The following is a 14,631-nucleotide window of genomic DNA, read 5'->3' on the forward strand; positions in this document are numbered from 1 at the left end:
CGTGTCCTGTGTATTGTTTACTAAATGTCCTTTACTACTCTTGTTCTCCAGGCCAGTTCTGGCAACCTTGTTTACTTGTGGCCTCGTTTCCAAATCCTTCTTGATTGTCTAGTTTATAGCTCCCTATATCAAAACCATCTTCTTCAGACATCGCATCTGCTCTCCTTGTCCTAATCGACATTAATGAAATACTCACCAGCATTAAATTCCTTTGGGCTTTATTTTTCTTGCCTTTGTAGTAAATAACTTAGATTCTGAAGAGATAAGGAAAGTCATTGCTCGATTTTGGCTGACATTCTGCAAAAGCTACACTCTTATTCTGAAGGTTACAGCTGTGTCCTTAATAAGTAGTACTGTCAGAGTATATGTTAGGACTAGTATGAGAAATTTTCTGCTAACTATATTTGAGAGGGTGGAAGATTTCTTTTAATCATGTTAATGATGTCCTCATGACCAAGAAATATGTGAAACAGGCAGTTTCCAGTAATGATTCTCTTTCTGTGACAAGTCACTTTAAGACTTATTTTGAAAACCCGTATTGGTGAGAGAGCATTTGTTAGCAATTCCATTTCATATACTGGCCTACCCCCATAGGAATTATCTTTTGATTATAAGATGGCTGTATTTCAGAATTATTACAGGAGCTTGCATTTGTTTTCCTAAGTGTTGTGGGTAGGCAACAGCTTAAGAAATGTAATGAGAAAGAGACATGACATTTATGAGTGATCACACTTGTGAAATAACTCCTTTTCTGTTCTCAGAAAATTCATGAATCAAAATCAGTCAATTCCTTCCTGATGTATATTTTTCAACTGCATGGAAGAAAAGATTTTAGCATTGTGAAATGATCGCTTTATTGATCTGTTACTGATGTTGCTGAAGCAGCTATGTCATTAGTATTGCTTTTCACAGAGTGAAAATAAAGAGGTATGACTGAATGCAGACAGTGCAATGTCAACCTCACCCTGTGACTGAGCAGCTGTAGCCATGTGCTGCCTCTCTGTACGATGTCCTGTTTTGACTTCAGAAACAGAAGGGTACTTGCATCACTTCTCTCTGAACGCATTGATTCAAACAAGTGATATTATGGAAGGTACAGCTAATGTACTTGCTTTAAAGTTATTGAACTGAACTAGATGAGAAGTAAATGTGCTGCTCACAGATCTGTGATTTTGTGGCGATTTGGACGTTTTGAAATGTTTTCTTAATGATTGGTTAAGGAAAAAATTTGTAACAACTTCATTTTCATTTTAAACAACTTCAGAATTTTTCAGTTAAGTCTTTTTGACAGTTATAAGGTGGAAATCTTAAAAAGTGCAAATGCGATGGTGAATAGAAGTAGATAATAGTCTACAGCTTTAATTTAGGCAGTGGGATACTTAGAAATGGAACCATCTGTCTATAATTAATTCACCATCACTCCTCATTGGAGCACTGCGAGAATTGCAGTTAATAATTTTGATTGCTAAAGCCTGTAAGTCAAGCAAAGAGAAATGATAAATAAATCAGAATAAAATAGAGCAAGAGCATTAAAAGAAAACATAAAGCTAAAGCAATATTTTAGCTTTTAGGTAAATATTTTTAGGTAAAAGAATTAAAGCCCAGCTGTGTTCTGTTTGAAAGTGAAGTCGTGCTTCAGATCTGCCCGACTTGCTCTGAGGCTTCACTTCCAGTGCCCACGGCTGGTCTGTGCTTGTCTTTCTCTTCTCTTTCAGGTAGTTTCTTCTCTCCTGGAAGAATATAAACATTTTTCAAGAGGGAAAATTTCTCATACTTCAGGGCTTCCACCACATCCCCCAGAGCTTCTTTTTCTTTTTGAATCTTCCAGTCATTCTCCTTGAAGGCTATGGATTCTTCCCAGAGAATGAGTTTGCTGCTTGAGATGGCCATCTCTTCATCCCAGAAGATCTTGTCCTTCTTCCAGAGAACTTTATGGTCCTTCCAGGAAGCCCTGTTCTTTTCCTGCATAGCTTTATTCTTACCCTGCAGTATTTTGTTCTTCTCATACATGGCTTTATTCTGTTCTTGGATATCTTGATTCTGTTTTAGGAAAGCCTTGACCACTTCCTGGCCAGCCTTATTCCTTTCACCAAGAACCTCAATCAAATCCTCAGCAACCTTCATTTTATTCCAGAATTCTTCAAGCTTTACCTGAATGTTACCAACTTGTTTCTGGAAGACATCTTTCTTCATCTGGATGACTCTGATCTTTTGTGAGAAGTCCTCGCTCTGTTCTAAAACATTCTTGATCTCTTCTTTGACAGCTTTGTTATTTTCCTGGAAGGTGTTGATTTCCCTCCATAAGGCTTTGCTCTCCTTCTGGAAGGCTCTTATCTCCTCATGGAAATTCTTATTTGCTTTGCAGAAGGCTTTAATTTCCTTCTTGAAGTCCCTTTGCTCTTCCTTCAAAATCCTGTACAGCCGCTCCTTGTGGAAGTTGGACAAGTTTTCTAGGAAGTCCTTACTCTGCCTTCTTGAACAGTACAAAGCAGGTATTGTAATACTTTGTTTTATTTCTACCATTCTTTGTGTGTTCTTTTTGTTTTCTTTCCTTTGGTTTTAGCTGATGCAGTAGAAACTGGATCCTTGAATCTGGCAGGGTAAAAAAAGGAACTCTTCAGGTACAAGTGCGCTGCTATGCGGGGTGCTGGCTGCTTCTCCCAGAGAAACAGGGATGGCATTTGTGCAGAGACACTTTGGTTAGCCAGCAAAAACTCAAGGAATACAAAAGCATGCAGCGTTAGCTGTAAATTCCACGGGCTGTAATTAAATTATGTTACATTAAGAAACTATCAGATAAAACTATTCAGGTCATTCCATAAATGCGGTATGAGTCAGGTTATTAAAAATTAACACGGAATGATTTTCCAAGGTGACAAATGATTTGGGTACCTCTATTTTCAGAATCCAATGTGATGTACTTAAAAGGAGCTGGTCTTACTGCTTGGCATTCATAATCACTAGTCAATTGCAGTCATTCTGGGAGAGGAGCCTTGTATTATCTCATCACAAACTCTTCGCTTGGATAGCTGACAACTGTGCTGCCATTTGCATAGGCAGATATGTAGAGCAGCTGCTGCCCAGTGTGTGCCTGAACTTTAAAGGAAATTGTAACTAACACAAACACTTGTGCTGCTTACATCTGTGCTTTTAGCTTAATATTAACGTGTGTGATACAAGGGGAAGAACAGCACTTCTGCAGTAATTTATGTTGTGTGAGAAAATGTGAATGTGTTTACTCTTGCTTTGTCTTTTTTTTTTTTTCCAGAAAAAAATGTATGTTTTCTACTTGTGTGGATATACAGAAGTTTTGTTTGCTGTAATAGTATGGTAATACAGAGGTGCAATCCCACATAATTTACACATCTGCTACTTCTTTTTGTGCTGTGTTGTAAGTAGAACAAACACCTCCAGTGATACACAGTTTGCAAAGGATAAGACACAACCCGTTACTCATTATTTAAGTAATATATGACATAGGGACTGTGAGGAAAATCTGCCTTTGTCAACAAGCAGTGAACGTCTCAGATAAATCCATGAGTTCTCTTCCTTGAAAGAGGGAGTGAACAGTGGGCAGATTCATCAGGAAGGTCTCACAAACACTGAGATGTTGCCACTGCATTTCAGAGCACACTTTGCTGTAAAGACATGTCAGGAGACCTTTTCCCAGAAGGCCCTATGGATGAAGAGATTTGCAGGTTCCTTTGTGCACTCAGTGTCTCTCAGCACCTTCTCCTGTCAATTTTCAATAATTAGGTTTTAAAAATATATCAGATATTTTGCACCTCGTTTTCTTTTGGTGGACCGATTGAGTGCTTTTACCAAGAAATCGAACACCCAGCTTTAAATCGTGAGTAAATATTTTCCATATTGTATCTTACCTGCTTCTTTTTAGTCGCAGCGAAGACCCTCGTGCTGCCTTTGTTAGCTGAGGTCGCACACTGCAGGTGGGGAGATGTGAAACCATGACAGCCAGTTCTAGAGCGCAGGGGAGCTTGCTCAGCATTCACGGTTATGAGGTCACATCACTGGGGTTTTATTCCAGAAAAACAAAGGTAGACTCTTAACCTCATTCAGTCCTTACCAAAACATGTGGTCCTTCACTACCTAAAGCAGTTAAATATGTATTTTCTTTCTAAAAGGAAACTTTGGTTTCACGAGCAATTGTTGCTTATGCTTACCAAATTATATGGTTTGGGATGTGTTATGGAGGAGGAAAAGCTCTTACTAAAATATGCCATGTCTGACTATAAAACTTCTTATGTTTGGTGCTCTCAGTTGCTGTGCTTGTTTTCTTTTTGTTTGTCCTTTGTCATGTTGAATGTTCACAGTTTCAAATTAGGATTTATAATGTGTTTTTTTTTTCGGCCTACAGGTGAACATAACTGTCCTTTTTTTTCACTACAATAATTCAATTTCCTATTTTATGTTCTAGCTGTCCAAAATTTGTATTGTATGTTTTCTGGGCTTATATACTACTGACTCATTCTTGTTTTCTTTTCTGCATAAATTTTGTATCTTCTTCAAGATAGATTGTCACTACTTTGAGCCAGAAATATATAGTGTGACAAAGCTAATTAGACAAACTGATAAGTGGATTAAAATCAGAAAAACAGTCAGAAGTTTGGTTTCAAGCTCTGTCCTGAAACATCACTCTGTTTTGTGAGAAGTACTTTTATGGTTAACATCAAAGAGAGGGCTTGTCTCCTATGGGACAGCTACCAACAAATGTAGGTTTTTGTATCACTGAAGTAAACTAGTCCATTTCTATTTTTCTCTTTTTTTTTCCTTTTTTTTTCTTTTCAGTGCAACAATTATGGGGCAAGTTTCAGCATAATCAAGCATAACTGATTACTGATAAACTGTGTATGAAGATCTTGGAAAATCCTCGTCTTGGTTCTTCTTCGAAATCTTCCCTGAGTTGCTGAGTCTCTAGTTCTAGTTCTACTGCAAATCTGTTTTTGAAGTTGGCCCTGCTTTGAGCATCAGACTGGGCCAGATGACCTCCGAAGATCCAAGCATGAGTTATTTAATGTTTCTAATGTAGGTTTTAAAGTATTCTACATCATGTTACAGGAAAAAATATTTTGGTACCCATTGAAGACCTACTGATCCTGAAAATGTTGCTTTCTTGGCAGCTGATCAGCAGAGAGGTTTCAGAGCAGCTTTTGGATTAAGTCATTATGCTTGACATCTGCATCACCTCAGGCTAGCACAGATGAACAAACACTAAAAAAAGTAAAAGTTTACTTTTCCACTGGAATCAACGGTTCCTGGAATTATCCCAAAGTGAAACAGTACATACATGAGAGAAGGTGGGCTGATGTCTGTGTGTGATGAACACACACTACAGTATTAGCTAGTGCTCCCTGTCTGATCTCATTCTGGGCAAGAGGATGGAGAATTAGACAGCTCATTCCTATTTTGAAAGGATAGATATATTTCCAAGGGAACATGCAATGCAGTTGTATGAAGCTGTGAGCGTTCAGTTGCTGTAGAGGTCGAAGCACTCTCTGCAGGCAGCTCAGCTTTACCATGGAAATTTTCTGCCTGTCATTTATGTGCTTATCAGGTTGGCTTGCTTGCTTTCTTCTACCCTGCCCTCTGTGTCCTCTTCTCTGCCTTTTTTACTTCTAGAATTTTCAGTAGAAGGTGATAATGGGATATCTGTAATTTCCCTGAAAATGAATGAATTAAATGACATAAATGAGTATTTTGATCATTTCTAGAAAATGAATGCTGTCATGGAACTCAGAGTAGTGAAACCATAATTATTACTGAGTAGTACCCTGTGCCCTTTCCATCTCCTAGTATCTGCTAGACTTCATCCCTTATATTCATCTTTGACTAAGATAGTATGTACATTCTCTTATCTTTTTGAAACAGATGGTGCCCCAGACCCCCCTGTGTGCAAGAACAATCATACCACTATATGCAAAAGTTTTTTGAGTTGATTTTATTTTTCAGTCTAACAGGCAACTAATTATATTCACCATTTTCATTAACTTTTAATGAAAGAGCACTTCTAACACCATCAAATTTTCTGTGTAATTCTACAAGGAGCAATAGAAATTTGTTGGTTAAGATATCCTTAATGAAGTTAGGTTTTAGATTCCCCAGCCTCATTCATCTGCTGGTGAGTTAGAACCAGGCAGCTAAATGGTGGTGTTTCATCAGAGAAAACAGAGATGGTGAGCTGAGATTGGAAAAGGTTAACAGAACAAATTTGGAAATAAAAGGTAGATGATTTCAGAGAGCAGTCAAGGTTTTATTGGTGTAAGAAGGCAGACATCATTCTAAGCATGTGAGGGCCTCATCTTTGATTTCTGGCCAGTACAGTTGTGTTTTCTTCTGTGAATGTTTTCACTTTCCAAGGAATTCTTGTTCCTCTTCCCAAAGGTCCAGCTCCTTCTTCCAAAGGTCCAGCTCTGTTTTCCATTGGACTAGGTCTTTTCCCCAAATCTCCTCTTCATCCTTTAGTAGGATGTTGACATTGTTCCAAAAGGTCATGTTTTTTTTCCAGAGAGTCATGTTCTTTTTCCAAGCAGCCTTGCTCTTGTCTTGGAAGGCTGAGATCATATCCCCGTTCCCTTCCCAAAACAAATTGAGATTTTCTAATGTGATCTCTTTCCATTTCCTAACACTCTGGTTTTCCTTCTGTAATGCTGTCACCTTCTCTTGTAAATCTGTGATTAGGTGGCTTGTCAGATTCTCAAAATATACTGTTATTGTGTAGACAAGGAAGACAGATGATCTAGCAAGTTCCAAAAGCATGAGATACCACCTTGAAAGTGACATGACCTCAGGACAGTTGATTATGTGAAGCAAGATCCTATAATGGCAGTTATGAAATACAATTAAAAGAGAACCATAATCCCATGGATAATTTTCAGCATAGAAAAGAACAAAATAAAACTATTGTCAAATTTGCTGTCACTGCAACCTCTACATGGCACTGTATTTTAATTGCTGAAATCAAAGACCAAAAGATTAATTAGCCAAAGTAATTACTGGAACTGTGTATTCATTCTACTTTCTCTGCACAAACACCTACTATTAATTTAAAGCCTATGTTTTATTTAGGATAGGAAAAGAGAGAACTGTGGACAGCTCTGATGAAAGTTTTCCATCTATGCCCTGCTATTAGTTTTCCATCAGATCTGAAAAAGTCACAGTAACATATAATGATAGAGCTCTTCAATGGCAACAGATCAGCTGCTTTTTCAGTTGATCTGTTGTCATGGTTGCTTCCATGATGTGAAACGTAAAATTTATAAAGAGAATCAAAAGTACTTCAGGCATAGTTCCATACTGTCAGTATTGATGTATCAACCTCTATCTGAAGAATACACTTCTGTTTAAACAGGATTTAAGGCTCAATGCAGGAATTCTTATGGCTCATGAGGGGAGTTGAGGGCAGATGCAGAACTCTGCACTCTGGTGACAGTGACAGGGTCCAAGGGAATGGCATGGAGCTGTGTAAGGAAAGGGTCAGGTGGGGGTTAGGGAAAGAGTCTGCACCAGAGGGAGGTGGGCATGGAGCAGGCTGCCCAGACGGTGGGCATGGCCCTGAGCTGCTGGAGCTCAGGAAGCATTTGAACAATGCTCTCAGATACAGGGGTTGGATTTGGGTGGTCCCATGAGGAGCCGGGTGTTGGTCCTTGTGAGTCCCTTCCAAATTGGGATATTCTATGAAATAGATCTGATAAGAGCACAATGGTGCTTCTGCCCTTTGAATGCATGGATACCTGCAGCTGGTTAATGTCTTAGTGAAATGAAACCCATTTGCAAAAAACAAACCTTCCAGGGAGCCTCAGACATTTCTGCTCTGCAAGACACTGGTAAAAAGCTTGACAAAGTGTCCTTTGGTTCGTGTAAGTTTAATACTCACTATAAGCATCCATAGCTGGAGCTGGGCATACAAATAATTTTTGAATAGGTGGTGAAAATGGAAAGAAAAGGCCAAACCAGACCTTTGAGAAGTGCAGGCTGCAAAAGTTAGAAAATATATATTTGACTTCAAAGACAATTACCTATTTTCTCTCAGGAGTACATTTTATTTTGCCTTTGTGTTTTTATATATTGGTCTCCTGACTTGTCCAATTTTTTTTCCCTCTGAGTCAGCATATGCCTGTCATACCAGCAGCTCCTTCCCCACGAATACTTGCAGTCCCTTTGACAGAAAGGCCAATAACAAGAGAAAATGTCTCCTCTTTGTTTTGCTTTTAATAGATGTTGGATTCCCTAAAACTGGAGAAACACCTCAGTGCCTCCCCACATTCCCTTTACCTCAACTTTTCTTTCAATTCTTTTCTACTCTCATGTCTATTTCAGTCCCATCCCCATTTTACTTAGTACCTCTCTATCTGCTTCAGGAGGTCCTTTGCAGATTCTTATATGAAGAAAATTCTCTAGGCTCTTTCTCCAGGCTGATCTGTGTGCTCCCTGGCAGCCAGCTCCTTTAATTCTGTTGACAGGGCTAAAGAACTGTTGTGTCACACCTCCTGTAGTGATGTCATGTCAGGTCAGTGATGCTTCTGTCACATTGTTGAGCATACCTGAGATGCTCTTTAGGATGGCACATAGGTGTAAGGGGAAGAAGGGATCTGGGAAAAGTCAGTGGCACTTTCTTGTTGTTTTCTCTGCTGATACAGGCAGTTCTGGGGGCAGCTTGTTATCGATGTTATGCACACAATTGCAGTACCACTGACATGGGACTGGAAGTGCTGAAGCAAATTTTCCATGGGAAATTTGTCTCTTTTGAACTAACCCACAGCTGAATGAGATCTCATTAGGGACCCTCATCAGATGTCTTCTGCCTTCCCGTGTTTTGGGATGTTGAGAACAGAGGATTTCCCATTATAAAGTAGCAATATTTAGTATTGCACAAGAGAGACATAACTCACAAACTGTGAAATGACTGCACTTCTTTTAGGATCTGCAGGCAACTACAAAAAATGTCAAGGACTTGTTTAGAGCAAAAAAAGACAAAAGGTAATGCAATAGAATAGATGCAGGCAAACTGTTTCATATAAAAGTGCTCATTAAATGCATGGCGTTGGGATTCATGTGGGTATATTCAGGAAGCAAAATTCTCTGGTTATTTTTTCAAGGCAACGATGCTAACAGCAAGAAGAGCTTAAGAACTGGAAATGATGAAGCTAATGTTGCCCTCCATGTGTGACAGTGTTCCCTCCATCTCAGACTCTGTGCCATGCAGATGCTGTCTCTTCCCCTTCAAGCAGATCATGGGTATCAGGTCTGTCCTTTCCCTGACTATCTCAGCTTCTGAATTCAGAGTGAATAGGGATCTGTTCATTTAACTCAGCTTGTTTCCCTGATTGCAGTTTCACAGAATCACAGAATTGCCAGGGTTGGAAGGGACCTCAAGGATCATGAATCTCCAACCCCCCTGCCACATGCAGGGCCACCACCATTCCACCTAATGCTAGACCAGACTGCCCAGGGCCCCATCCAATCTGGCCTTGAACACCTCCAGGGACAGGGCATCCACAACCTCCCTGGGCAGCCTGTTTCAGCAGTGACAGTCATTTCCTGATGGTTTTTTAATGCTCTGGAAGAGGTTAAGGTTGCTGTGGTTCCCTGCCTTGTGCCACAGAAGTGAGCTTCAGCAGTCCCCAAAGAATGGATGCTGTTATAGGGGGCTGGGGGAGGTAGGGGGGCTGATTACTGACTGCTGTTTTTGTACTTGAAAAATTAGTCAGGGATGACTTTGGTACATGAGCTTGGTTTGGCTATCAGGACATTAATTTTCCCTGAAGAAGTGTTTTCTATGCAGTGTGCTAATGCAGTGCTGTGCCACTCTGAGGGACAGCAGCTTGCATCCGTGAAAGAACCAAACCACTCTCTATAGGCAGCTGAAATCACACTGTAAAATGGCATTATGTTCACTCCAGGTAAATTTTTTAGGTTACCATTTATTCTGATTTTTTTTCCCCAAAGGATCCCTATTGGATTTCTTACAATACATAGAAGTCATCAAGAAAACTCAGTGTTCATATAATTACATTTAGTCCTTTAGATTAATGGACAGTTTTATTCGATATCCTTCAGAGAAGAATGAATTGAAATGCCTCCTTGCAGATATCCTGTGCTCCTCTCCCAGTGCTGATGGGCAGGTCTCAGGTGGGTCCTCCCTGCTCAGTTCTCAGGACATGTCCCTCCTGTGTGCTGTGTACTTATTTATGGCTATACAAATGGTGCTGACGTATGATGTGGGAGCACGATGTGTCCAAAAGCTTTGTAGAGGGACTTAAGGTCAAGCATCAAGGTAGGCTTTCTGCTGTTTAAGTAGTGGAGACATCTCTCATCACAGGCTGATTATATTTCAAATTTGACAGCAGATTATTCTTTTTTCCTTCTCTTCCTCTTTCCCCTCTCACTTTCCTTCATGCTGAGAGGATGTGCAGCTCCTCACTGCTGGTGGGCAAAGCTTTTGATGGTCAGAAGCTATTCCAGTCCTCCAAATCATGTTTTATCAGGTTTGAACAAAGAGCTCCATTTCTAAGGGTGGTTTTTAAACCCTGGGGCTACATAGCAGCGTTCCCTTTGTTGCTATTAAATATCTCCATTTTCTCTTCTCCTTCCCCTTTGTCTCTTCTGTTCAGAACCCTTCTGTTCTTTGCCATCACAGCCTCCTGTTTGTTAGCACCTCCCCATAGCCATCAGCGCAGTCCCCCAATACCTTGGTTACAGCAGTCTGTGTCTGATCCTCCTGTGCCTGTGTAAGGAGGGCTTCTGCTGGGAAATGGGAACACAAATGGGTGTAGGAGAGCGCAGTTCTGTGGGTGTGTTCCATGTATTGTTCTTGAAGTATCTGTCCCAAATTGCTAGCTGGGAGACAGTGCTGGAGCAGCTAGTAACGCATCTGCAGTAAAATCTTTGAGAAAGTAATCAAAATTCTTAACATGAGCATGACAAGTAAATTAAGATGTGTGGGCTGAAATGTACCCCCAAACGAATCCTTAAGCTCTGACAAATCCGAGCAGTTCACATACTTTTTAATCACTTAGCGTTTCTTCCTCAGGGTAGATACAGTTATGATACAAAAAGTGAACACGTTAAGGTCTGACCGATTCACTGATATTTCAAGCAACTGGAAATAAAGTAATAATACAAAAACTTGCAACTTTATTTCACGCACCTCCTACACAACATGTTACCTGCAATAACAAGATGCACCCGCTGCCTTTACAGCCCAGACGATTTGAAGTAATTAGGCAAGAAGGACTCAACCAAGAAAAACACACACACTGCCTGACCTCCCCAGCCCTGGCTGGACAGCCAGACTGCTGGATGAAGATCCTTTGTCATAACGCGATGTATGTTAGCCTGATATCATTGCACTCAGCGATCCCTTCTGCTCTGTGCTGTGACCATGCTGTACTTCAAGCAGACCAGCCCCTCCTGCATACAATGTGCTACCAGGGAGCACTACCTAGTGGTGTGGTGATTCCTACAGAGATAAGTTTATACAGTTGTTCAGAATTTTTAAGCTATAAGTGTAGATCCCTCAAGTAACTCACATGAATGCAGCTTGACACCAAAGTCTGCTTTGAAAAAGCTTTTCTGCTAGCAGTGGCTTTGGTTTATTAGGGCAATAATGCTGCATTTAACTAAGATGCTGTTACCTTGTTTGCTGTGCTGATTTCCTTACTATGTCTCAGAGAGGTAATACTGCCTCAAAGCCATGTAGTCCACTGCAGACATTTCATAAAGAGATATTTTTTTTCAGGGCTTCTCAGCATAGCAATATAATGTTCCAAAAGCCCTGGTCACTGTTATATGCTATCAGCCGGAGTTATACAATACTGTGTTAATATTTCAGAAGAAATTAGAAGTTAATTCAATGGCACCGATCATCGCCTTGTCCTGGTATGTGATTAAAGAGGTGCTGTCAAAGTGGGTAGCACAGAAATTAACTTAGTTTGACAAGTGTCTCATTTAGTAGCTCTTTTCTTGAGTATTCTACTTGTGCTTCTTTGACTTGAATTCAGTGCTGAGCCAAAACACAAAAGCAACTGACAACAGATTTCTTCTCGGTCTTGTTTCAATCAGGCCTTCAGAAAGATACAAGTTGCCTGGTGGTGAAGCATCAGGAAATGAGATTCAGGCAGTCATTTGCCTCTTAATTTTCCTTGACTGCTATATAGATGGCTGCCACGTCAGGAGGTCTGTTTTCACATTAAGCTCACAGAGCCGGATCCTTTGCAATGACATCCTTCCAGGTCATGCCTCCCATCTCGACTGGCAGCAATGACTCCCGCTGGCACAGCGTGCAGGAACAGAGTGGGTGAAAAGCCAGTGAGTGGCACTAGGTGTAGGTGTTATTTCTGCTTTTCTATTTAGTGTCTCAGTGTCTCTACTTCTGGGGTAATGTGCACAGTTACATCACTGCTGGAAACTATGACTCAGCTAAGGATCCATAGGAGAAACTACACTGCCCAGGAGAAGCAATTAGTCTGCTTATAACAGAAGCCATTTAAACTAGCTAGCCTTTTCATACTGTCTCCCAAAATATAACCAGCACAGTCCACAATGGGAGAGGTTGAGAAAGGAAAGGAGGCTGAAATAGAAAATGCTGACAAGGTCAAAATCAGATGTTCACATGGATGGTACATGACGCAGTCAGATTCCTAAAGGTCACACTTGTTGGAGGCAAGTGTGCGGCATGCCAGGACAGAAAACTGAGTGGTATTGTTATTCCCTCTCATGCTGGGTTTAATTGTGATGGGAATCATCAGTGACACCGAGCTAAAACTCTCATTCTGCAGTCTCATTAGGATTGAATTCCTGCTCTCTGCTTTGAATGCAGTGAGGAGTTGATGCACGCACAGGAGCAGGGTGAGGAGGAAATCCCTGTTCTGAGAGGGAAATTAAGAGCACCAAAACCAAAACCATTAGTGCAGATTTTCTTTTTTAGTTTGTAACGTTAGCAAAGCACAGCTTGGGGCTTTTCATGATAAACTGCCTGAATTGCAGTGGTGTTAAAAAGCAAATAAAAGCTGTGATAATCATACAAAGTCATTGCTAGATAATTCAGATTTCATCTTCTCCCAGAAACAGGCATTAATAGCAGTTCTAGTGCAGTTCTGGCTGTACTTTTGTCCCCTCTAAATGTCGTTGATAATATAGCTCTGTGCTTCCTAGTATTCTTCACACTGGCAGTGATTGCTAGATAGGCAGTCAGCACCATTTCCTCCCTAAGTATAAAAGCACCTTTTTTTTTCCCAAATGATAAGCTTGAGAGGTGTCCTATAAAGAAAAGTAACACTTTGTTAACAATGCAGTTGATGTACACAGCTAGGTTGTCATTTTCAGCATAAAGCTAGTACTGAAGGCTAGATAGAGGTAGATGGGACAAGTGCTTCCCTTCTGGAGAAGCCTGTTCTGGTTTGGATGCAGTACAAATTGGTAGTGATCTCTACGCCAGGTTTGCTTTTCAGGCCAAGTGCTTATGTCACAGTAGGTTGTTTGCTTATGCTTTCCTGTGCAAACTGCTCTTCTGGACCTGCTTTAGCAGGGAGTTGGACAAGATGATCTCCATAGGCCCCTTGCAATCCCCACAGTTCTGTGATTCAATGCAGTCCACTAGGCTGTACATTAACGTGAGTATTCTTGCAGATTTGTGTTGCAGTGTATTTGTTTATTTTTAAAAAAGTAAATGAATAAAAAAAATACGTGCTTCTTGCATTGTTCTACATTGCTTCCTCAGAGCTGAGCAGCAAGAGAAAGTGCTAGTTTCTTTTGTCCCAGTTATTGCTGCATGGGCGAATTTCTTAATCACAGAATCATAGAATCATAGAGTTACTCAGGTTGGAAGGGACCTCAAGGATCATGAAGTCCAACTGCAGCCTAGCCATAGTACCCTAACTCTAACAACTCCCTGCTAAATCATATCTCCGAGCACCACATCCAAACGGCTCTTAAACACATCCAGGGATGGTGACTCAACCAGCTCCCTGGGGAGCCTATTCCAATGTTTAACCACCCTTTCTGTAAAGAAGTGTTTCCTAACGTCCAACCTAAACTTTGGCACAACTTGAGGCCATTTCCCCTCGTCTTGTGACCTGTCACCAGCGAGAAGAGACCCACCCCGCTCTCTCTGTAAAGCACCTTTCAGGTACTGGAAGACAGTACTAACGTCTCCCCTCAGCCGCCTCTTCCCCAGACTAAACAGCCCCAGCTCCCTCAGCCTCTCCTCATAGGGCTGATTTTCCAAGCCCTTCACTAGCCTCGTTGCCCTTCTCTGGACCTGCTCCAGTACCTCCATGTCCTTTCTGTGCTGAGGTGACCGAAACTGAACACAGTACTCGAGGTGAGGCCTCACAAATGCCGAGTACAGGGCAGGATGACTTCCCTAGTCCTGCTCACCACACCATTCCTGATACAAGCCGGGATGCCACTGGCCTTCTTGGCCACCAGGGCACACTGCTGGCTCAGGTTCAGCCGACTGTCCATCAAAACACCAAGGTCCCTTTCCATCAGGCAGCTTTCCAGCTGCTCCTCCCCAAGCCTGTAGGGTTGCCAGGGGTTGTTGTGACCAAAATGCAGGACCCGACACTTGGCCCTGTTGAAACTCATGCCGTTAACCTTGGCCCATCGATCCAG

General features: G+C 41.2%; 1 protein-coding gene across 1 annotated transcript; it reads right to left on the reverse strand.

The window, feature by feature from the left end:
- Positions 1–807: 807 nt before the first annotated feature.
- Positions 808–4,024, reverse strand: LOC116237537 (uncharacterized). The gene is made up of 2 exons (XM_031606778.2): positions 3,882–4,024; positions 808–2,592 (listed from the first exon to the last, which is right to left on the reverse strand). The coding sequence occupies exon 2, from the start codon at positions 2,521–2,523 to the stop codon at positions 1,636–1,638; it is 888 nt and encodes a 295-aa protein (XP_031462638.2). The 5' UTR covers positions 2,524–2,592; positions 3,882–4,024; the 3' UTR covers positions 808–1,635.
- Between the last annotated feature and the right edge of the window lie 10,607 nt (positions 4,025–14,631).

This window comes from Phasianus colchicus, chromosome 16 (genome assembly GCF_987193195.1).
Source record: "Phasianus colchicus chromosome 16, bPhaCol1.hap1.1, whole genome shotgun sequence".
NCBI classification, from domain to species: Eukaryota; Metazoa; Chordata; class Aves; order Galliformes; family Phasianidae; genus Phasianus; species Phasianus colchicus.

What these genes read in the sequence shown, in the direction of transcription:
- LOC116237537 (XM_031606778.2), bottom strand. Translation starts at nt 2,523, where the DNA reads ATGGTAGAAATAAAACAAAGTATTACAATACCTGCTTTGTACTGTTCA.